Source organism: Marmota monax, unplaced genomic scaffold (assembly GCF_021218885.2).
Source record: "Marmota monax isolate L192 unplaced genomic scaffold, Marmota_monax_Labrador192_F-V1.1 WCK01_AAM20220418_F8-fsc00342, whole genome shotgun sequence".
Lineage (NCBI taxonomy): Eukaryota > Metazoa > Chordata > Mammalia > Rodentia > Sciuridae > Marmota > Marmota monax.
This window is the reverse complement of record NW_026692007.1, coordinates 368,966-394,464: the sequence shown is the minus strand read 5'-3', so window position 1 is coordinate 394,464 and position 25,499 is coordinate 368,966. Positions and strand designations below refer to the sequence as shown.

At 42.2% G+C, this 25,499-nt stretch overlaps 1 protein-coding gene across 1 annotated transcript in view; it reads right to left on the bottom strand.

Moving 5' to 3' along the window:
* Positions 1-25,499, bottom strand: part of LOC124097225 (checkpoint protein HUS1) — a 177,108-nt gene that overhangs the window by 15,757 nt on the left and 135,852 nt on the right. Inside the window, exons 51-61 of the mRNA XM_058582002.1 lie at positions 25,189-25,365; positions 22,606-22,724; positions 19,075-19,185; positions 12,116-12,248; positions 11,175-11,258; positions 10,421-10,572; positions 9,204-9,438; positions 7,013-7,117; positions 6,596-6,736; positions 3,780-3,914; positions 1,264-1,494 (exon numbers count right to left, since the gene is read on the bottom strand). Coding sequence (XP_058437985.1) covers positions 1,264-1,494; positions 3,780-3,914; positions 6,596-6,736; positions 7,013-7,117; positions 9,204-9,438; positions 10,421-10,572; positions 11,175-11,258; positions 12,116-12,248; positions 19,075-19,185; positions 22,606-22,724; positions 25,189-25,365 — 1,623 coding nt within the window. The remainder of the gene's footprint in view (positions 1-1,263; positions 1,495-3,779; positions 3,915-6,595; positions 6,737-7,012; positions 7,118-9,203; positions 9,439-10,420; positions 10,573-11,174; positions 11,259-12,115; positions 12,249-19,074; positions 19,186-22,605; positions 22,725-25,188; positions 25,366-25,499) is intronic.

Below are 25,499 nucleotides of genomic sequence, written 5' to 3'. Positions count from 1 at the left end.
AAATGGCAGCAATATGAACTTGGCAATGGAAATTAACAGTTGGAGCTAATATTATTTATATGATATGTGTTTTCATTTATATTGTCTACATCTCAGCTTCAATGCTCTGTGCTAGCCACTGTGGCCTCTGGAAACCCTACATGGGAGCATCTGCCTGTGCCTGGGATATTGAAAGAACCCAGAGACTCGGCAGGATGCTGGGTCCTCATGTATGTTATCTAAATGATTCTGCGTCTTATGGATCCCTAGGTTGTTTATTTCCTTAGTTCACACTGATACCTGTTAGCTCAAAATTCTGATGGCACCAAATAATTTTTTATACCTTCAGATTTCTTAAAAATAACCCAAAGAAGCAAAATTTAAGCCATTTAAAGACTGCTTTTGTGTATCCTATGAAACTTCACAGGTAAGCTGTTCCCTATTGACAAGAAGAAGCTGTGGTGATAAGACTCCAACCCTGAGTCTTCAACAGGAACACCTGTAGCCACTGCATCCCTGGCCCACCCCTTATGATGTGAACACTGTGGCCTAGAGTGGCCCCTGGGAAGAAGCTGGGCAGAGCAGGTGAGAACTGAGCAGTGGGGTGGTCACATAAAATACAGGGCCAGTTACATTTTAATTTCCTGTAAGTAACAAATAATTTTTAAAATAAATGTATCTGAATTATTGAAGGAGACATACTGATATGAAACAATTATTCATTGTATTGAAATTGAAGTAACTGGATGTTCTGTATTTTTATTTGCTAACTCTGTCAGTCCTACATGAGGGCTGCATGGTTAGAGCACAAAACAATCTCATCCTCTGTCAAAGGGGTTTATGCTGAGTGACATGACTAGATTTGCCAGTTGCTGATCAGTGGGTAGGCACGAAACAGTCCCATTCCACAAATGGCCTCCATCTCAGAGAAGTGTAATGTGAAGCTTGTATGATTAGATTACCTGTAACAACTTGAGGTCAAGTTCAGAGTGAGAAGAGATGTGATGATTCAGGGTAGGGCAAGGGTCCTGGAAGGCTTCCTGGAGGAGGTAGCCTCCTGGGGTGGATGTTAGGTTGCTGGAATGCTCTAGGCAAAGACAGAATCAAACTAACTGCATTGGACCCCTTCCCATAATAGATTATATGGGCCTTGGGATCCGTTCCCATGAGATCTGGTCTGTAAAGCCTGGAACTTTCTGTCCACATGGACAAAGAATATTTCATCCCAACAGCAGATGGAACTTTGATAGTCTTTGATTTCAAGCGTGGGACAGGTTTACATACCATTCCAAAACACAACATGGCTGTCAACAGAAAGAGGGCCCCACAGTAACGAGCCATGTCTTCCTGGTCAGACTCAGAAAGGCTGTGGAATGAATTTTTTTGGCTTCTTCCTGGAAAATGAAATAGCAGCCTGGGGAAGAAATCTGCAAAGGTGACCGATGTCAGTGTCCAGGTGAAGAGCAGAAACCAGTGCAGGTGGGAGTGGGTGACCAGCAGTAGGGCCCCCATCAGCTGCAGAGAGAAAAGCCTGAGACAATGACCTTGTCAGCACTTCTTGGGATAGAAGACATGGCACCTCTGGGGGGTTTTAAATACTTTTAAATAGTGAAAATCTTGGAGAAACAGTTTGTGGAGTGAGGCTCTTGCCCACCCTGGTTCAAGACCAATTCCTGAAAGGCTAATCTCCATCCCTTCTCTTCTGCCCAGGAGTCTCTGTTCTCATCTGTACCCTCACCCTCCAATACCAAGAAGCTCTGCAAGGTGCTCCTCTGTATCCCAATTGCTCTTCCTACCTGGTGCCATTGTCCTCTCTCAGTTGATTCCCTTCTGTCTGCCTTTGACATTGGCGGCCTGTCCCCTTCCCCCACCCATGCTGGAATCCCGCCCCCCCAACTCCTACTCCAACAGGAGGCCACGTGGGGGCACTTCTCTTCTTTATGTCCCCAGAATCCAGCAAGGACTCAGTAAAATAGGCCATTTAAGAAGCAATAGAAAAGTCAATTCTGAGTGAATTTGGTTCCAGTTAAGCTCACAGTCTGGGCTATACTAGACAGAGATCTTAGTCTGGGGCCTCAGGGACTGCATCTATATCATGGTTTATTTCTTACTCCATCCACTCGATCCACCTCTGGTACTGACAAGCATGTTTTCAGTCTGGATGAAAGATCACCAGCTAGTCATCTGTCACAGGTCTGTGTAAGTGGACCATGGCCTGGCCACTGGGGGCCTCCCAAGCTGCAGCCACAGCCGTGTTCTGTGCTTGTGCAGGGCATTGACTCCACCTGTCATTTTGGCCCTGCACCCAAACTCCCCTGCTCCTACCCAGGAACTAAGTGTAGTATTATTTACTTTGCATGTAGAATCACACAAACTTAGTGGAACTCAGAAGGAAGAGAGTGCAATCTGTGAGTTCAATCTGTGAGTTCAGAAAATTAAGCTAGTGGTCTACCTGGACTTCTTAGGTTCCAGTGCATTCATTCATACTTTGTCCTACAATAAATAGACATCTGTTTATATTATGGGTTTTTTTTTCTCCCCATAGAAGAATTTTTGCTCAGTGGTGTTAATAATGACCAGCTGAGTTTCTGGATAAATTCCACATATAAGGATAGAGATTATCCTCCCAGGTAAATAGCATTGATATATTTCCTAGAGGTGGAGGTTGGGTTATTGGTTTGTGGTCACAATGGTGAGCTAGGAATGGAGCAGATAAAATGGAAAGCAGTTCTTTCTGACTCCAAGGTCTGCTCTCTTGGCCTTGCTTTTCTGAGCCTGTCCCTCTATACACACAACCAGCAGAGTCTGGGGATCATGTTCCCTGAAGCAGGAGACCTATGCTTGATTCCTTGTGTGTTTCTTGAGTCCTGGACCTGAGAGCCAGAGCCTCTTCACTCAGGTCTTCTGGCAAGACTCTACCTCAGCCTGACTTATTCTGTGCAGGTTAGGGAACCCACATTACACTAGAGCCAGTATGGCTGGAGCAACCAGATTAGAATTACCAGCACCCACGAACTTCATCAAGGCTACAGATTGCACTCTGGACCTGCTGATCTTGGACTGTACCCTCTAATCTAGACTTTAGGTCCACCCTGGATGAAGATCTAATGTCTCCTGGGGTTAAGCCAGGCATTCCTGAGAACTCATACAGAGAGGTAACTACTACTACCTGTCTGCTTTTGTTTTCTTTCTATTGTGTTCCACTGATATTGTATGACTATACTAGTGAATTAAATAATATGAAAATAATTTCTGGCATATTAGTAGAGAATTCCTTAGGTGTAGGGTCAGGGTGACAAATGGATGCCAGGGTGAGGTTAGAGGTCTTCCCAGAAGCAGAGCATGGTTGTAGTAACTAAGTTCCTAGGAGTTACGGCTCCAAGGTAAGCCTCATCCTCTTTCTTAGCCCTTTGCTACCTTCCTAAGGAAAACTGCTAGGTCTTCCCATAGCTTATTGTGATTTTTAAGTGAGTTAACATACAAAAGGCACCACTGACCACACTGGACACTTAGAAAACTCAGTAAGTGATAATAACTACTTACAATAGTAGTACAAATAATATGCTGCAGGAAAGTATAATACATAGCAAGTGTTTAATAAATCATGGTTATTGTTATGACCATAATTTATGATATAACTACTGCTTTCAGTTATCTAAATCCACACTGTAATGGATTAGAGGACTGGAATTTAGGGTGGTGAATCACCTTGAGAGAGGTTTGTTTTTCCCTAACCAATGACAGTATGCCAACATATGGCTGAGCTGAGAAATCCCTGGGTAAAGAGGGACAATTCTTACCACTGGTGCAAAGACTCTGGAGAGAGAGGAATGTATCATGGAAGGGCAGGACACTGTGGTGTTTAAGGAGCCAAGAAGGTAAATGCCTTTCAATATCCACAGGAATGAGAGGATCCCCTGGAGCCATCGTGTCCGCTGCAACAGAAAAACACAGCAGGTCAGTGTGTCATGCCAATCATAGGACAGTGCAGAGGCACGCACACACCTGTGAGTCATGCATGAAGAGATGGAGCTATACAGACCATGAATCTTCCAGGAATATGAATATCAATGTCTGCAGAGGAGAATGAGCCAGAACCAGGAGGAAGTTCAAATTAGAACATTTTCAGGAAGACCAGGTCTGAGTTCTGGCCTTGAATTTCTGTAAACATCAGGACAGGGCAGGTCTGGCCATTTTGCTACCTGAGCTTGGGGTGAACTGTATTGTAAGAAAACCACCACCATGGGGTGGGAGGTGACAAAGAAAATGTGCAGTGCAGACTAATTTCTTCTCCTCTTCATATGTACAGAATATGTTCCAAGTTAATAATGCTTTTCATGCAGATTTTTCAATTTTAATCCTTATAAAAATTAGAAGCATTTCCATTTTATACCTCTAGAGACTATAGATCCAATAAATGAAGTGATCAAACAAAAGTAGCACAGCAAGAGACATGGCAGATCCAACTCAGCCTCTCAGACCTGTATCCAGCACCGGCATTCACATCCATAGATACTCTAAGAAGATAGCTCACCTTTTTAAAGGGGGCTCATTTCTAAAGGATGCTTTCTTATGTATGATATCATCTGTTCTCACCAAGATGATAAGTTGAAGAGAAAGAAATAAAAGTTGGATGTTTAAAAAACTATGTGGGCAAAGGAGAAAAGTTTTCTGATTTTTTTTTTTTTTTTTTTTTTTTTTAGAGAAAATCAAAATGACCTCTGAAAACCAAGGCCTAGAGAAGCTGTGACTATCACACCTTAGAGCAAGCAGGCATGGCTCTGCTTGGAGAGAACAGGCATGATCAGAACTATAGCATGTGCCTGGCAGGAGAAATAAAATGCAAGCTACAGTGGAATTTCAAATTTTCTAGTTCATGCATTTTAAAAAGTAAAAGTAAACAGGGAAATTTTATTAAAACCAATATATCTAAAAAATATCATTCCCATGTATAAGAATTACTGAGATATTTTCATACTAAATTTGTAAAATCCACCGATTATTTCACACTTGTAGCACATCTCAGTTTGGACTAGCCACATTTCAAATTCTCAACAGCCACATGTGGCTCATGGTTATGAAATTGGACAGTATATCTATGAACTCCCTGTGGGCAGAGTGGAAAGGACCCCTGTCTGGACTACATTTTATTTGAGGGTTATCATAAAGTGTTCCTAGTTGTTATTATTATTATAACTTTCACTTACCAGACACCACCATGTACCAAGCTCTGTGCTTGAGGGGTATGCATACATGTATGTATATGTACAAACACATACTCCCTCCCCCAGCTCAACTGCTAGGAAAACCCTTAGGTTGTATATCATGGTTCTACCTTTTAAAGACCTGAAGATGACTACATAATTTGTGCCCGGCCCCAGGAATCATGAACCTCTGCTGAGCTCATGCACTACTGAGGGGGCAGTGAGCTTTTAGCGGGTGCATGGTACTCTCTCTTTCCCAGGAGGGCTCAAGACTCTTCAAGAAGCTCTGTAGTTCTAGTGACATTTGCAAAGAAAGACAATTTGTATTCTTTTCCTTCAAGATGAAAGCCAGATATTCCCCTGTGTGGGCTACTTTAGAGCACATATTATTCTCTGGGCTAGTGAGTTCCTGGGGCTTTCAACAAAATGACTTCCAAAAGGAGACAGGGACAACATTTGGCCAGGAAGGGAGGGCTTAGCTTCAGTGGGGGAAGACCAGCAGGCCTCCCTACATGGCAGACTGGAGAGCCAGGTCAGGGCAAGATCACAGGAGGAGCAAGAGGAGAGGGAGGGGAAATGGCAGAGCTGAGTGGGGGGGTGGAGGCTGGAGGGGAACTGGTCCCTTGTCTGCCAGGTTGCTCTGGGACCAATGAGCCCTGGGACATGAGGTCAATTCAGGCTATGGGGGGGCCCTGGGGCCCTCTAGGTGTAGAAATGGAGGTCTAGGGAGGTCTTTAGATGAAGGAAGTATTAGCTGTGGGTGTAACAGGACAAGGAATGTGTGGGTTCAACTTCCACAAACCCATCACGGCATAAGGCAGTGGACCTGCAGAAGGTCCTGCAGGTGGTGTGGGATCCTTGTCCTGTGGCACCCATCCCTAGGGCTTACCTGTCCTGTCCTGCACATGTTTGCCTGATCCTTCTGGCAAAATGTTCCATCCTATAGATGGGAGCCTCAGGGGGGATTAAGGTACAGGGACTTGGAAGCTGGATGTCCCCCTATTGTGAGATTTGGGCTTTTCCTTGAGCCTCAGGATCATCACTGGTAAAGATCACCTGTGTCTAGGATTGTCACAGATGAAGGGAGAAAGACACAGTGCACCTATACATGTCAGCCTGGCCTCCTTCCTCCATACTGCATGGACACCTGCTTCCTCATGAAATTTAGTAACCCAAAGAGTATCAAGCCATATAGTTCTGCCCCATGCAGAATCCACATACCCCAGCTTGCAAAGCATGTCTTAAGTTTTCCAGGCCCCTAACTGTTCTGGCCACCATCTTCTGCAAGCTCAGAGCATTGTCACTCAACATGAAACAAACCGATCACACCTTTTAGACCTTTTGTGAACTTTGCCTTTTGGACAGCATCAGTCATGGTACCTCTCTGTGTAGCCCTGAGTCCCCCACCATACCTGATTCCACAACGCCATAAGACTGAGGTCCACAGACACCTGACAAAATCCTTTGTGGAACTGGTCAGTGACATCCCCAGCAAGGGTGGTGAGGTGGCTGGAGGCTGTGTAGTAGGTGAGGGTCACTCCAATAACAGAGAGCTGCAGCAATGAGGAGAAAGGGGGAGGCTCAGCCAGCTCCTAAGGAGGGGTTGCCTGGCATCTGACCATGTTTGGTCCATAAATCAACTGCAAGAGTGTTCAGTAGACGTGGTTTCAAATGCTGTTTCAGCATTAACATGATAGAGGGAGACACTGTAATGATGTTGCAATTAGCTAGTGCATAATCAACTTCCCATTAAAAAGATTTGTTCTTTTCAGACAAAAATACATTATTGACATTTTTTTCTCACAAAGAAAATGACTTAAGACAGTTACCTCCAGCCAGCTCCTTGGCTTTTGCCAATAGTCGAGGACACCCTCCTCAACCATTCTACAGAGTTGAAAGCAGAGGTGAATCAGGTTGAGTACCAGGAAGACCAGCTGGTGAGGGCGATACAAACATGCAAGATAAGTGGAAATTCAAATGTTTTTCAGAAGTCTAACTTTCTGGCTGCCAAGAACCTTTCTTGCCAATCACTTCTGAATAAACATGATGCAAGCCACATTCTTGCTCTGTAGCATTTGATAATGAACTTGTCCTGCAATGGCTCTTGGGCAGGGTGGTACCACTTTATGTGTCAAGCTCTCATAGAAACCCAACTATGCTGGGTGTCGGCACTGCAGGCATCAGAACCACCATGGGAGTGTCCACTGCCAAAATCAGGCTTCCTAGCCTTTATGCTGGCCACTCTAGGCCTTCCTCAGCACCACCAAAGACTGTGTGTGTGTGTGTGTGTGTGTGTGTCTATACACACACACATACACATATATGTATGAAATATGACATCTATATATAAATATTTTTGACCACATAAAGTCTTTAAAAGCTCCTGATAAAGATCTTATAGCAGTTTTCTTACCAGTGATGAGTTACCCATTTATTCATACCCTCATTCAGCACTAGTTCAAACTCTAAATTATTGGGGCTGGAGTTATAGCTCAGTAGTGGAGTGCTTGCCTAGTACACGTGAAACACTGGGTTGGGTTCTATCCTCAGCAACACATAAAAATAAATAAAATAAAATAAAGGTTAATAAAAAATTCCAAATTACTCATGTATTTATGTGGGATTGAAACCCATTAGCAGGGCCTTCATGAATTTCTCTCTGTCCTTTTTGGAGCCATGTGCCTATGCCCATGGACCTGTTCTAAGAAGCTACCAACATAATTGGAAGTAAGAATGGGACTTGGTTCTCTGAGGCAGAAAAGCTAAATAAGGCCTCATTCTAGCAAAAGTTTCTAAGAAAAGGCTCGAAATGACTCTGGTGCTTTTCACAGATCAGTGAAGCTACTGAGCCACTCCATCTCATCCAGAGCCCTGGTGCAAGGGACCAAAGTTTGTGGCCCAAAAGTCTGGGACCTGGAACCTTCTGTGTGTCTGTGTTTGAGGATGGGGCCTCAAAGGAAGTTTCTGAGATTAACTGAGGGCAAGAGCGTGGGGCCCGATCCTATAGAATTCGTGTCCTCTCACACAGAGCAGCCAGAAATGCCATAAGCTCTCTTCTCATTCACTTGAGCACAGAAGGGGCCATGGGAGGACACAGTGAGAAGGTGGCTGTCTATCAGCCAAGAAGAGAGACCTCATCAGAGCCCGTCCTTCTGGTGTCTTGATCTTGAACTTCTAGCCTCCAGAACTGTGTTAAACAAATGCCTGTTATTTAAGCCTCTCAGACTTTGTATGGCAGTACCTCCCTCATCTGAGGGGAATACATTTCAAGACCCCCAGTGAGTGTCTGAAGCTGTAAAGAATACTGATTCCTAGATATTCTGTGTTTTTTCTATGAATTCATATCTCTAATAAGGATTGACTTATAAATTCAGCACATATGAAATTAACATCAATAATTAATAATAAAATAGAATAATTATAGCCATATACTATGATAAAGTTGCTTAAAACTCATGACTTATTTTCTTCTGGAATTTTTAATTAAATATTGTCAGACCACAGTCGACTGTGTCACAGTAACTGATGCCCATCTTAGGAGTCTTAAGAGACCTAGACTGATCTAGATATTTGCCCCAATCCTCCTATGAAAAATTAGTGCATCTACCCAGCTCTGTATTTGTGCTTGCCTTGTATATGATGATTGCTTTCTTTTTCTTTTTCCTTTTTTTTTTTTTTTTTTGGTACCAGGGATGATTCAATTCATCCATGGGCAATTAACCACTGAACCACATCCTCAGCCATTTTTGATATTTTATTTAGAGACAGGGTCTCACTGAGTTGCTTGGGGCCTCACTAAGTGATGAGGTTGGCTTTGAACTCATGATCCTCCTGCCTCAGCCTCCCCAGCCACTTGTGCTCAACACCTAGCACAAATTCTGCTATGTGTAAGAGACACAACAAGGGCGTAGGTGAGGGGTGGGCCTACAGAGTGTGTTGGTCCTGCTTGGTGGGAATACTCTGTTCTGTGAGGCCCCTCCCCCCATGCTAGTCCAGGAGGCCAAGTGCAGGTGAGCTCACCTCAGGGAGCACAAGAGAATACCAAAGGGCTGAGTCACCGCGGAAGATTCGGAAGGACTCTATCAGAGATGAGGGGACAAGATCCCCAGTGGGGAGGACCTCCGCGCTCATGGTCACACTCGTGAAAAGTCTGGTTGGAGGGTTGTAGAGGGTGAAATGCACAGACACAGCCCTGGTGCTGTGGTCAATCCATCTGCTGGCCCTGAGTGCAGTCAGGGCCGCCTGGGCTTCAGGCCTGCAAAGCAGCACAAGTTCAGAGGGAAGATCAGGAGTCAAGCTTTGAAATCCACAGAAAAATTCAGCCACAGCCCCATGCTGGGACTACCTGGTGTAAGCCTTCACAAGGACAAGCAACACCTGGGCTTCAAATGGCCTTTCTCTATATTAGGGACACTCTCCCTAGAAGCTCACTGTTCCTCTCCCTATGTTCCACTCTCTTCCCTGCAACAGCCAAAGGGGTGCACAGGCAGGATAGAATCCAGGCCATGGGAGGTTCTCCATGCCTCACTTGTGTGATGTGAGGCAGAGATGCCCGATATTCCACCCCAAGTGCTCTAAAATATTCATTTTCCTCTTTGGGCAATGGTCTTCATTTTTAACATTTTTTATTAATCCATGTTTAGTAAAAATTAAATCATTTCCTTTTAAAATTTTCTAGTCCTCGAAATGCATATTACTGCAACTGTAAAGACTTCCTCCTGCTGTAAGCAGAACCCCATCCTGGTATGGGATGAAGGCTGCTCAGGGAGCCAGGAAGGTGGGGATGAGCAAAGGGTTCTGGCAGGATGGGGCAGGCCACCTGACCACAGGTCTGGCCACAGTGTGGGCGGTGTCTGCTCCTCATCTTCCTGGTGTTGACACGAAGAAGTGACAGTCCTACTCCACATCTGGGGACATGTAAACACCCTGATCAGCACAGTCAGCATAGAACAAAACCTCTGTAGCCTTGGGAGGCTCTAGTAGCCACTTTTTGGGAGAACATTCTGCTCTCTTCTCCCCCATGTGCTTAGTCTGCAGGCCCAAGGCTGAGTTTTCTCACACCCTAAAGTACAGCTCTTCATCACATCACAGCAATAACAAGTACTGTGCAGGCCATGAAAGTGCTGTGCCTGCCTCTGGAGCCTGCAGCACCTGTGCAGATGGGCACATCCAGTGGTGTCTGGGCCAGGAGCTGCCCAGCAGGTTCAGATGAATGCTGGCTTCTGACTCGCACTGACCTTGTTCTGCCCAGGCTGAGCACGAAGTCCTCTTTTCTCAACCCCCAGACCCTGGGACCACCAGGGGTCACATTTTGGTTCTCAAAACCTCCATTTGCAGGGCTGCATGTAGGAGAAGAGTCCTCGAGAAGCGCTGAAAATGGCCTGGGAGGCTGTAGGACAAGCTACCAATTAGAAGAAGCCACTAACCGCTGTTCCCAGGTTCATTGTATTCTGGGGTTTCCAAGCCCTGCATGCACATAATATAACAAGGTGCCCTGCTCTACTCAGGACCATTTTTCAGCCTGTCTCATAGTCTCTGGGATCTAGCATGAGCTAGAGGGATCAAGGCTCTACCTATTGAAAGTCAGTACATGAGCAGTCTGAGGCTTGGACAGATGCAGATCCCATTAAGGGATGATACAAGTAAAATGTCATATTTTGGATATTTCTAGCAAAGAATATGTTAATATTTTATTTTTAGACTTTTAGATTTTAAAATTCTTGCTTTCACCTAGAACACCAGATCTCTAAGGAAAAACTGAACCAAGCAAACCTACTGCAGAATGCTGAGCCTAGGAGAGGCATTTGGAAACAGTCCACAAGGAGAGAAAGAAGGCCAGGCTCCCACTCTTCCCAGCCCTGGCACCTGACAAGTTCAAGTCACCTTTAGTGCTCTGAGAAGCCAATAGATCTGCCAGCTTCCAGCACCAGTGTCTCCCAGACTTTTCTAATTAAGTTTATTTTTAGAAGTAAAAGAAGGAGAACATCTTACCTTGTGTATTCTGCAAGGAGAAACTTTTTGCTGCTTAATTACTGAAGTGCCTATTAGGTAGCATTTTCCACCAAGGGCTCCAGGCTAAAGAACAGAAAGAGACTCAGAGGAAGGCGCATGTTGTAAACCTCAAACACCACCTTCAAGTCGTGCTAAGGAATCATGGGGATACTTGGTAACTGCCTAGTCTATCAGGGCCCAAATCCTTCCTTCTAAAAAACACTCCAAGGATGCAAGCAACATTCTAAGAAAGACACAACTCCCTCCCCAGCCTCATTATGGAAAAGGACTAACATCATTCAAAAGATGTTTTTATAATTTGCACTTCATAGGAATAATCTATTTTTATCTTTTTCTCAAGTTTTAATAATGTTGTCATTCCACAAAACTATAGAGAATAAACTAAATGAAATGAGAAAATGTTTGAGGACTGCAGGATAAACATACTTTATCTTTAAAAGGGGAGGGAGGAGAAAATAAAATATGAACAAAGAATTGGATTATACAAAAAGCACATTCACTTTTTCTTCTGAACTTGGGATCAGACTTGCCTTTTTCCGGAAGCTTCCTTGATGCCCTGTCTTAGCCATTTGCTCCTCCCTGCTCTGAGATGCTCCTTGTGCCTTTGCCATGGTATTTTACATACTGAACTAGATTCTTCCATCTCTGCCCCCCATGTCTCCCAGAAGTCCCCCTGTGTCTGGTTCAGCTCGGCAAGTGCAGAACATGGAGCATCCTGCAGAACCCAGGAGGGTGACATGGGAGGAGTAAGTGGGCTCCAGAAAGGGAAAGTAGTGGGGTGCTCTGTTGGCCAAGGCACCCACAGAGCAGAGTCACAGACCTTACAGCCACGTGGTTATTCAGGACCCAAACGGTGCTGCAGGTCCCCTGTCAAGTGACTTCTGGGGTGATGTGCAGTGAAGAGGAAAAGGAAAGCCCACCTGAGTCCCCTGAGTAGCAGCAGCGGCGGCGGCGGAGGGGCCTCCCAGGTGCAGCCCATCCAGGAGTGTGGTCAGACACCAGTCCCACCAGTCATCAGTGCTTCTCAGGCCCTCCAGGGATTGTCTGGCATTTCTTAATTCAAGAACAAAAACAACAACAAAAAAGTTATTTCTATATCCTTGAGAACAATCAAAATTGAGAACAAAAACTGGTTTTTCCCTTGCCAATTTTTAATTTTAGATTCTCTGCAGGAATTAAGTCAAGGCCATCCATAGCGTGAGGCACAAATCCTGGAATTCCCTTTGCTCCTCCATGGCAGGAAAGAAAGGAGAAGAGCAGGCAAAGCACTTGTTCATTCACTCACACATTCACTCAACAAATGTTCCTGTGCAACTACTAAATGCCAGACCCTCTTCTAGGCACTGGCAATGAAAAATAAAATCCCTGCCCTCCTGTGGGGAAATGAACAGCAAATAAGATATAAGGTGGTCCCCTGTGGGTTCAACTCCGCAATTTTTTTGGCTGTACAATGGTGGAAAAGCATATCCAGCCACTCTAATGTCCACTTTCAGCACAGTTTTCAATAAATTCCATGAGATGTTCCACACTTTATTACAAGCTTTGTGTTAGATGCTACACCAACAGTAAGTGAATGTCAGTGTTCTTAGCACGTTCAAGGAAGGCCAGGCTAAGTTAGGAGGAAGATGAACTGGGCGGGTGGTGTTAAGTGCATTTCTGACTTAGGGTGCTCTCAGTATATGAGGGCTTTATCAGGACCTAACCCCATCATAAATCAAGGATCATCTGCATAAGCAAAACATACTATGTAAGTGATAAATACAAATGAGGGAAAATCTAAGCACGAATGACAGACAGAAAGTGGCAGGGTGAGAAAGCTGAAGGATTTAGTTCAAGTGGCTAAGGAATATATGAGGTGACCAGTCAGCAAAGGCCTGAAGGCCACAAGGGAGGAGTCTCATGGTCATCTGAGGGGGAGGTTTTCAGGCTGGAGAGGACAGCAGAGGAAGCCATATGCTTGGGAAGTTAGGAGTGGGTGGCCAGTATGGCTGGTGCAGAGGGTGCCAGACACCCAGACCAGGGCACAGTCCTCTCTCCACTGACTGGTGGAAGGACACGGTGTTTAACCTGCTCCCATAGTGTTGGATGAGTAGGCCCAATTGAAGAGCAGCCTGGCACATAGTAGGACATCAGCAAATGCTAGTTTCCAATTAACTGCCTTTTTTATTACTTGGGGCTGCAACCGTATACATGCTAGGCAAACGAAGTACTACTGAGCTATACCTGGCTTATCCAGTTAGCTTTTTAAAAAAATGTTTTTAGTATTAATTAATTAATTAAATTAGGTATATATGATAGCAGAATGCATTTTGATTCATTGTACACAAGTGCAGTACAACTTTTCATTTCTCTGGTTGTACATGATGTAGCGACACAGCACACTTGCAGTCATACATGTACCTAGGGTAATGATGTCCATCTTATTTTAGACACTTCTCAAAAGAAGATATACATTTACTCAACAAATATACGGAAAAATGTTCAACATCTCTAGTAATTAGAGAAACGCAAATTGAAACTACTCTAAGATTTCATCTCATGCCGGTCAGAATGGCAGTTATCAAGAATACAAACCACCATAAGGATTGGTGAGGAGTGTTGGTGGTGGGGGAGGCACACTCATACATTGCTGGTGGGACTACAAATTGGTGCAACCAATCTGGAAAGCAGTATGGAGATTCCTTAGAAAATTTGGAGTGGAATCACCATTTGATCCAGTTAGCTTCTTTATTGTATTCATTAGATGTCTGCTTCATTCTCCTCCAAGGGATGGACTTAAGGAAGCACTAAATTAATTTCAACCTGACAGAATGTACCATTCTCAGCTTGCTCAGTCAATGTGAAAGAACCATGTGCACCCAAGGCTACTGTTGGAAGCATGAGTCTAGCTCTGCACCAGAGCCAAAGTGTAAGGAAGGGAACAAATGTTCCTCAGAGCAGAGTCCTCCCACCTGGCTTCATATCCACCTGGACATGAATAAGGGCAAGGACAAGGTGCTCATGGCAATACCCATGGCAAACAGAAATGTAGAAGTTTCATCCAGATCTTTCTCCATGAAAAGGGGAGACCAGAAGACTTATTGGACACAGTGATTTTGTTGAAAATGATAAGAAGATAGAGAAGGGTATGACCTGAAGTCATTCAAGTATACACAAGTTTAATTGTCCTGCCTATTCCAGCAACCAAGTCTAGATTCCTCCAAAGTACAAGCTCAAGATATGTTCTTCAAATGGTGGTCGTGGACTTGAGCAAAGTTAGGCTACAGAGATGGGGGTGCCTGACAACCAATTGTGCACTTCTCTTTCCAACTCCATGTTCAGGGATATCACCTTGGTAGCATGAAATGGACAATGGTGGGAGCATTTACACCACGGAAATTGGCAGACAGATGCTATAAGCCAGTGCCCTTGTTCTCCAGAGAGAACAGGACAGTTAAATGTTGGCCAGCACAGCACAGAGAACACGTTCTCAGGCAAGAGTTGGAGTAGATATTTCATTGGTGATTGAGGGCAGCTTTTGGAGATAATTGAGAAAAAGTGTTTTAAAATTTTAGAGGCATGACAAAATTGGACAATATAAAAGGAAAAGAATCCAAGAAAAAGAGAAAAGTTATTAACATAGAAGTTTAGAGAAAGATGCAAAGAGTCTCAATGAACAATTTATATACACTATTAATACGTTCAAAATTTTCCATAACATGTGGGAATAAAACTCCAGCTAGCTAATTTGACTGGTTTTATTTCATCTTTCCTACAGATGGAGGACCTCCTCTCCATTCACATATTTGGGCTTCATTAGTTTTGCCTAACCTATGCAGGCTGCCTGTTGGGTGCTGATTCTCTACTTTCCCCTTCTCTGAAACTTTGGTCCCACTATATGTCAAACACAGAGCAAGTTGGAGACCTACCAAAACTTCAAGAGGATGGGAAGAAGAAACAGAGAGGTACCAGAGATGGGAACATAAAACAAGAAGATACAGCTCTGCAAATATTCACAGCCCCTGGGGAAGGAAAACATGAAAGATGGAGAGGCAATGACAGAAAGGGCAGGAGGAGGGGAAGAGGATGATCCTTAATTTTCAACAGAGAAATGTTAACCATCTGTTCTTAGAAGCAAGATTATTTGACAGATAAACTGACTATATACCTATTATCCAATATGCTCCTGTGTTATTATCAAATAAAGTAGTATAAATTTTATGGCTACATTGATTTTGCATAACTCCCTCCCTCCCAGGGCTGGGAATTGAACCCAGGGCTTCTCTCATGCCACGCAAGTGCTCTATCACTGAATACATCCCCAGACCAAGTTTGCATGACTTTTGAAGGAATGTTCTCACTGTCTGACTCTGGCCCCTGTTGAGATAACATGAAAGAAGCTACGTTAAGAAAGACTGGAGCAAAACTCAAGCTGAGACATCCCACACCAGAGTGAATTCATCTCACACGCACTCCTGGCACACTGGAGTGCAGGTAGTGAGCCAAATGAGCCAAGAATACTCTGGCTCTGTCTGTACTAATTACAGCAATTATATAAAATAGGCCTACAAAACTAGCTAAACAATGTGAGAGATAAAATCAGCCTCATTTTCCATGCCTGGCACTTGGACAGAGTGCTCTTTTCATTTACTGGTACTTTATTTTTGTTTTATTTTACTTGGAATTTTATGAAGACCTTATTGAGTTCAGAAACACTTCAAATGCCCCTTAAATATGACAGAATTCAATAATATGGTAACTTTTTGTGAAGACACAGAAACCCAGGAGCCCAACTCCTTCACTTTACAGATGAAGATTCTATAGCCTAGAAAGGACTGGCAGTCACCTGGTAGCTACAAGAAAGCCAGAAGCCTAGTCCATGTAATTCATTTCCCTCCTGGCCTTTAGCTCCTCTTTCTGGAATGCTACAAACAACAAGCCTTCAGGAGTTGTTGATGTTTCAGGATCAGGGAGTGGTGGATGGGGGTGCGAGTGAGGTGTTGGGGTAGTGGGGGGAGGTGGGGATGGTGAGGTGAGGCAGAGAGGGTCCAGTTTTAAACATTCCGATATGAACCAGGACATAAGAATGTATCCCTGCCTTGTGGTTAGACCATCCAGAGGTAGTGAGATTTTGCATCCTTGTGGAATCATAAGGTCTCTGAGAAACCACAGGGGTAATATCTGAGCGGTTCATCTAAGCACATTGGTCTCAAGTACGTGCGAGATCTCACAAATATTATCTCAGCTGTGATATTTCTGACTTGAATACCAAGTGGCAACAATTCATATGAGAAACATGTCAGATAATGCTGACTTATGAAATGTAAGATTAAAAAAATAAACTAGCCAAAGTCAGCAGTTTTTCGGGTTTGTATTTCCATTTCCAGAGAACGCAGCAAATCGTCATTTTGTTTTGCTCACATCGCCACCTACTGGCATATTTTGTGCACCTGCCCAGGTGAGAGACCTAAAAAGTCAGAAAGCAACAAAAATAATTGCTGCTTTTGCAATTGAGTAGGCAGAAAATATCACTGAGCTTTACCATAAAATGTTGTATAATTGAGCTCTGGAGAATCCAGATTCAATGAACTGGAACTTTCAGGTCTTACCACATTAGTGAGTCATAAAACTAACAAGGGGCTTGACATTTACTAGTCATTATCTGACTGGGTATCAATAAACCTCCCTTTTGCAGAAGATAAAAACAAATGTTCTTAAATAATAAATAAAATTATATGAATTTTCCATTCATTCCTGCAAAAAATATTTCTATCAAATTTAATTACTTAGTCAAAGGCAATACGCTCATAGAAATGCTATAAAAATCTGTTTAAAAATATTCTTTGGAGAAAGAGAATGTAAACCCCAGAACACAGAGAAATATTTTACTTTCTATTACTGAAGCCATTGAGAATATCAACTCATTCTGTGATCTTCAGATTTCAAAGTCACACTTCCTTGAAAAAACTATCAGACAGAATGTTTTTAACAGGTGAAATAAAGTCCAATTATGGATTTAATAACAACTTTCAATGAAAAAGGAATGCTAGATTTAAATGTATATGTTGGTTACAATGTGTGTCCCAATTTCAAAGATGTTAAGTCATGGAAAAGAAAAATAGCTTGACAAATGACTCTGCCTTGGGGTATCAAGGTAATTTTTCTGCTTTGTACTTTTAAGTTCTTTCATTTTTACCTCGCACGAAATTCTTTGTTTATTTATTTTATTTTCAGTACTGGGAACTGAACTCAGGGAAGCTTTACTACTGAGCCATATCCCCAACTCTTTTTCTTTTTTATTTTGAGTCAGGGTCTCACTAAGTTGTGGAGGCTGGCCTCCAACTTGTGATCCTTCTGCCTCAGCCTTCCAAGTAGCTGGAATTACAAGAAATTCTACTGTTTTAATTTATTTTTATATTTATTTATTTATTTTGGTACTGGGGATTGAAACTCACTTAACCACATCCCCAGTCCTTTTTATTTTATTTTTTTAATTTTGAGATAGGGTCTTCTTAGTTGCTTAGGGGCTCACTAAGTTGCTAAGACTGGCCTAAAACTTGTGATTCTCCTGCCTTAGCCTCCCTATTTGCTGTGATTACAGGAGTGTGCCACTGTACCCAGCAAAATTCGACTATTTTCATTTTTATATTAGAGCTATATATTTATACATAGTAGTTGGATTCATCCCAACAAACTCATACATGCATGAAAATCAATTTCAGTTCATGATCCTCCCACTTTTCCTTCCTGTTCTCTCTCCTCTCTCCCATTCTCCTTCCTTTACTCGATTTCCTTTTGTTCATCTATTAATTTATATTTGATTAGTTCTTTATATTATCTTATCCTTACCTCTTCCTTTTCTTTATTTTAATCTAGCTTCTGTATATGAGAGAATACATTAGACCTTTGAGTTTCTCAGTTTGGTTTATTTCACATAGCATGATAGTCTCCATTTACCAGCAAATGCCATAGTTTCATTCTTCTTTATGGCTGAGTAGAACTCCATTTTGTGTGTGTGTGTGTGTGTGTGTGTGTGTGTGTGTATATATATATATATATATATATATATATATATATATATATATCACAATTTCTTAATCCATTCCTCTATTGATGGGCACCTGGGTTGATGCCATAATTTAGCTATTATAGAATATTTAGCTGTAAATATGGAGTTGGTCCCATTGCCATAGTATGCCGATTTTAGATCTTTTGGGAAAATATCAAGAAGTGGGATAGTTAGGTCATATAGTGGTTCCATTTCTAGTTTTTTGAGGAATCTCTATACTGCTCTCCAGGAAACTCTACCATTTTTAAAAGCAGGAAGAAGTAAATGAACACTTGAGAAATGGTAGAATACTTGAGGAAGTATTATAGATAGTTTGAAATTGGGTGTCATATATTATGAATTGCAACCATAGCTTGTGGTTGAAGAACTCTAATGTCTTGCACAAATAAGAAATTGTAAGACCCTGTTTTGACCTAGACCTCAAAGTGCCTTGGAATATCCTTGTTTCACTATTTACCAAAAATGAGATGCTGAGAGCATGCTCAAAGTTGGCAAATGGAGGCCCCGGGGCGTATTAACACTGGGGAAATAATGTCCAGTGAGTCAATTTGAGAATCTTTCTCAAATTTTGTGTGTGGGATGTGGTGAAAACCTTTCACTGATCCTCAGTCATGCACAGGTAAAATGGACCCAAGAAGTAGACTAGACTTCTGTAGGGCTCCCCCTTCAGTACTAGAAGACCAAGATGTGACAAGTGATATGGCTTGCTCACGTAACAAAGTGAAGGAAGCTGCTTCTGGAATGTTGAGCTCGGGGCTCCCTCTTGGTGTGCACTGGTCATGAACTAGTACAACAACTCCCAGATCTAGAGGAATTCCTCAAATCTCTCACCTTATAAATTCCTTCCGGATAGCTTGATTGAGAGAATATTCATCTGGGCAGAATTTCACATATATTATTAACAAAAGCAGGAGCAGCATGAGAATGTACATGGAAATGTCTCTGTAAGAAGAGATTTTTCAAGTCAGCATCCTCATAACCCTCTGTGCATATACCCAGGTTTTTCCCTCTGCAGAACATTTTTAATGGAATCCTGAGAGGAAATTTTTGTATAAAGTATGAGATATGTTGAGACTCACATTTATTTTTCTTGCACATCAAAATCCAACTTTCTAAGCACCATTTTTGAAAAGAATATATTTTTTTTCCATTGAATGGTCTTTGTTTATAAAAAAAAATCACTTGAGCATATTTGTGTGGTTCTATGTGTCTCTTTTATTGAGCTGTGTGTTGATTCTGCTGCAAAACACCAACAGTCTTGGTCTCTGCAGCCTTATAGTATATCTTAAAATTGCATAGTGTCAATCTTCCAATCTGTTCCTTTTTCACATTTTTTGACTATTCTAATTCTTTGTTTTCCATATACATGTCAGAATCAGTTTGTCAGTATCCATTTTAAAAGACTTGTGGGATTTTAGTTTGTAATTACATTGAATCTACAGATCAAACTGGAAAGACTTCACACAATATTAAGTCAGTCTCCCAACTGATGCACACAGTATTTCTATTTAGGAATTTTTTTTCATTACAGTTTCATGAGTTTCAGCACACAGATCTTCAATTCTTTCTTAGATGTATGTCTAAATACTTCATTTCTTTGGGGCTGTGGTAAACGGTATTGCCTCTTAAATTCTGATTATTTTGTGCTGGTGTAATAGAAGCATGATTTATGTTTTTACATTGACCTGTATCCTACCAGCTTGCTAAATTCACTTATCAGTTCTAGTAGTCATTTTTGTAGATTATTTGGGAATTTCTGTTAAGACTATTCCTGTCATCTGCTAGTAGATGGTTTTATTTTTTCATTCAAATCTATATTGTTTTCATGTTTTTTTTTTCTTTCTTGTTACAATTGCTAGGATTTCTATTATAACTTTCAATGGGAGAGAGAACAGACATCTCTGCTTTGTTCCTGATCTAAAAGTGTCTCACCATCAAGTATGATGTTAGACTAAGCATTTTTTATAGATACCCTTTGTATTAGCTTAGAATATTTCTTTTCTATTTCTAGTTTGCTGAGTTTTGGGGTTTCCTTCTTTCATGAATTAATGTTCGATTTTGTCACATGCATTCTGGACATCTACTGGGAGAATCATATGGTTTTCCTTATTTATGATGTTAATATGATGTAATACACTAACCACTTTTCTGTTATATCTCTTAATATTATGTACCTACTGGAACTCTTTTTGGTTGCTTTGCAGTTTACTTGTTGAACAAATTGGTTCTGTGTGCTATAGATTTGTATGTCTTTGCTTCCTTATAGTGTTATTTAGTGTGTTCTCACTATAAACTATAAGTTGCAAAAGAAAAAACAACCTTCATCAAATTAAGATTGAATTCTTCGGGATAGACCGGCTTAGGGGTGATGGTCAGAAAACACACAATGTCTGATTATTTCTGGGTCTCTCTCCTTCTTTCTTTTATATTGCCCTTTGTTGATGAGTAGTGGCTAGATTAGTTAATTAATTAAAAGCTGCAAAAAACGTTCAAGTTCTAATTCCATCATTAGCCTTCACCTAGCAGCTGGAATACCTCTGTGAAAAAAAAATTCCCTTCTCCTTTCCTGTTATTTTCCCAGAGGTGCAGTTTATTGGGAAAGGCAACAGTATTTCCTAGTTTTTAAAAAGGGGATTTCTGGTGTTTTCTAACGTTAGTTGCAATTATTACAGTTTTTGGCATCATCCTAAACTCATGGCTTTAAATATATTTCATAACCTTTAATTCATTATAGTTGCAATTTTTAATCTAGTGTCAAATTATCCCATCTTTGACCAACATGAACTCCCTTAAAATTGGCTTCTGAGTCCTTTGGTGATGGTTCTAGTTGTTATTAATCTTTTGATTAAACAATGTTTCAGGAGCAGCTTGTGTATTTTCTGTCACAGACTTTAAATCAGAAATCCCAATAATTCCTGGATTTTATTTATTATTATTATTATTATTTTGGTGGAAAATGGTATCTGTAGACTGGAATCTAGGTGCTGGGGCTTATTGCTCTTGGATTGTTTCTAGTTCTTTTCTTAGTGAATGGAGCTAGGGAAATATTATTCTTTTGTTTTAAATTCCACATTAGTTCATATCTACACTTTTAATTCAAAACTAGGACTAGAAGCTTCCAATATTTTTGAGGTGGAATCTAACCAGTAAGGGCAAAATTTTAATCTTAACACAAATCTTTTTAAAATCTTATTCTTCTCTCTCCATAACACTCATTTTCTAAAGTTAAATGTAATTTCCTTTCCTATGTTTTAAGATAAGCAGACTCATGGGCATACATATTCATATTCTTTCTGTTAAGCAGCGGGGGAAGCACACCAAGCAAGTTCTTTATTTGGAGCTTCTCCCATTAGATCCTGAAGGTCTTTCCCTAAAAGCCATCCTCACCGCCGCCGCCCCCCCCCCCCACAACCCTGCCTGCCACTACTGAAAATGCAAGGGCTTTTGCATGCTAGATAAGCATTCTACTGCTGAGCGACAGCCTAAGTCTTTATTTTTTTATTTTGAGAAAGAGTCTCGCTAAGTTGCTGAGGTTGGCCACCAACTTGGGATTCTTCTGCCTCCCCCCTCCTAAGCAGCTGAGGTTATAGGCATGCTCCACTGTGCTGGGCTCCTCATGCTTTTGTTATATCTAAACACAACTCCTTGCTGTCCCTGTCCTCCTGGGAAGATGTGGTTATTCCTAAGCTATTTCTATTACACAAGATGTTGCACTAATTGTCTTATGCTCGGGTTTTCTCATATTTTTGCTAATGTGTCTTTAAGGGTGATTCCTACTATTGGGGAGTCTGGGCAAAAGGTAAGCACATCTGTACTTGTGCTAGAGAGTTCCAAATTCCCCCATGGGGGCTGGCTGTACCTTTTACATTCCTATCAGTGTGAGAGCACTTTATCACAGCTCACCAAAAGAGCCTGTGGATGGATATATATATATATATATATTTTTTTTTTCCCCAGTTTTAATTTGCAATTCTCTAACTATAGGTGGAAGTGCCATAGTGTTTCTTTTTTTCTATAAACTGTTTGAAAGCACATTTTTGCTCTAAAAAGTTGCTGGTCTTTTTCTTTTCTCTGCCCCACCCCCCTCTCCTGAGTCCATGCATGGATGGAGGAAATTAAGGACCAGGGAGTAAGATGTTAACCAACTTATCATGGGTAGCTTGCAGGACCAAGTTTTCTGACTCTAATTTCCCTGCATCCCAGTGCTGGGCACAGAATGATATATGGAAAAGGATCTTCCCACCTGTACTCCCCAATACCTAATGAGAATAATCTTTTAAGAATGATCATCAGCAGGAAGGTGCTCCTTCTGAAAGGGAAGTTCGACGAGAGTGCACCCATCTTATGCACATCTGCACCCACCTTAGGGCTGCCTCCGTACGACTCTTTTTCCTAATCTTCTCCCTGATGACCCTGAGCTGAGCCTTGGATGGTGGGCACAACCAGCGCAGGCTGCGTTCTCGTTGTCGGGCAGCCAAGACCTGTCAGGGATGAAAATGCTAAGACCCTCAGGCTGGCAGTGAAAGGAGAGAGGCATTTACCATCAGCCAAAAGCAACGTCATCACTGAGCTTTGCCTGGTATTTGGGAACAAAGAGCTACTTTATGTAGAGAATGTATACCAGGTTGTTGGGGAGAGGTTTGGAGACAGGGTAGCTCCATTTAAAAGAAACTCTGCTTATATCCCAGCCAAACTTTTTTTTGGCAGGAGCTGAAGCTGGGCCACTATAAAGAGCAGCTTTACACAACAGGCATGTCTGCTACTGTCAAATTATGGGAGCAATTATCTTTGGCATTTGCATGGTATTTTCTTTTAGAGATCTTCAAAGTCTGGAAAAACATTTTAAAGTACAGTCTTAGCAAGAAATGACCTTTGATTTTCTTTTTTAAAATATTACTGCTTTCATATTATGTCTGTTTATGTTCAAGACACACATAACAGTGGATGGAGTTCATTCATTTTTTTTCTCATTCACACATTTGTTCATTCAATACATGTTCAATGAGGAGACCCTAGGTCAGATATGGGAGACATTGATCTGGAAACTCAGAAGCTCTCTTTCCTCTGTTGTACTTTTAAGAAATACATGGCAGTACAAATGGTATAACAGTGAACCTGGGGATTGAAGCTTGGTGGTTGGGATATTCCTTTCAGCTGATGGATGTGTTATCATGAGAAGGGTGAGCACTGAAGCCGAATGTGGGGAAGGTTGGTGGGTGAAGCTCTGTTGTGGTTTGGATGTGAAGTTTCCCCCAAAAGCTCCTCTGTTAATGCAGGAATGTTCAGAGGTAAAAATTGTGAGATTATGAGAGCTGTCACCTAATCAAACTAGAATGGACTTACTGGGTAGTAACTGTGGGCAGGTGGAGTGCTGCTAGAGGAGGTGGGTCACTGGGGCTATACCCTGGAAGGGTGTATCTACCCTGTGGCCCTTTTTTCTGCTTTTCTCCTCTACTTCCTGACTGCCATGAATGGAGCTATGCTCCTCCATCATCCTTTCTGCCATGGTGTGCTAGGTTATCTTGGGCCCAGTGCAATGGACTCAGCCACCCTTGGACTGAGACCTCTGAAACCAGGAGCCCCAAATAAACTCTCCCTCCTCTAAGTTGTTCTTGTTGGGTATTTTGGTCATAGTGACACAAAACTAACTGATACAGGCATCTTGATTTCAAGGTGCTAATGGGATGGGCACAGGTCTAGTGATGCCAACCTGACCCTTAGGATCACGGCTGAATCTGCCAGAGGAATCTACCCCTGAGGAAAAATCTATAGAAAGAGAAAGAACAGAGATAGAGTAGGGAGGTGGAGTATCTGCACCTGGGGAAAAGGTAAGAAAGCCTTGAAGCAGAAAGGAAAGTTGAGATCCAACAGGTGTGAGGAAAAACCACAACAAAACTGCTCCTCAGATGAGGTGCTGGGGTGTACCGTACTGCTATGTGGCCTTGGCCTTTATTATTTCACCTCTGTGAGCCCCAATATCCTTATCTTTAAAGTGGGATGCAATAATCCTGCCTACTTCACAAAATCTTATAAGCAACAAATTGATATAGTGAACGTAAATGTAGCATGACTGTTTTAGTCAGCTTTTTCACTGCTGTGAATAGAAGACATGACAAAAAAATTTTAGAGGACGAAAAGTCTATTTGGGGGCTCATAGTTTCAGAGTCTCAATCCTTGGACAGCTGACTCCATTCCTTGGGGCTTGAAGTGAGGCAGAACATCAAGCTAGAAGAGTGTGGCAGAGGGAAGTGGCTCTCACTATGATCAGGAAGCAGAGAGAGAGAGACTCCACTTGCCAGATACAAAATATATACCCCAAAGCCACACCCCTAATGCCCCACCTCCTTCAGCCACACCCATCTGCCTTCAATTCCCCTCAGTTAATCCCATCAGGGAATTAATTCACTGATTGGGTTAAGGCTCTCCTAACACCTCACATCCAAATCATAACGACACAATGACCACGGACTATATAATTGATGCTCAGTATATATTCTCATCATCCAGGTGCCAGGGAGGAAGGCTGTAGATCAGTCACCTGATGAGGTTGCTTAGCCTGTTGGAGTCTCTGGGCTTTCTGAGAGGAGGGGAGGGAGGGTGAGCAGAGGGAGAGATGGTATCTGACTGTGAATGAACTGGGGCTGCAGCCTTGGTCATAAGGACCAGTGATTACTTCTCAGAATAGAATAGCACATTTTATTTTATGTATATTCATGTCAACAACAAGCCTGTGAGTTTCTTTGTGGTGGCTGAAAGACCTTGCTCTTTTTCATAGCATCCACACCTAAGACAATACCATATGTACAAACAAGCAAAACCGAATATAGGAAGGAAAGGAGAAAGAAAGGAAATTAAGGATGGAGGGAAGAAGGGAAGTACATGACAAGAACACATACAGCATGGTTCTCCAAAGCCCAGTTCATGCTGCACTGATAATCCCCTTACTTTTTCAACTTCCCTTGCACAGTCAGAAATGCAGCAGCTGTGAGAAAGGGGAACATGGCTTCCGGAACGTTCTTCCAATTCCAAGTCCAGATTCCTGGTTGCTTCATATAAAGACTCAGCAAAAAATTGGTTGTCGTCTTTTTTTTTCCAAGCAAAGCCCAATGCCATGATGCATATCTGGAGGGAGAGATATGATAGCAGGGGCTATCATCAGCATTGGGCTGTGTTCCCTCCACAGAACTGTCCTCCTGGTACCTCATTGCCAATAGGCCTCCATTTCCTGGTTCTGAACCACTCACCAGAGGCTTGAC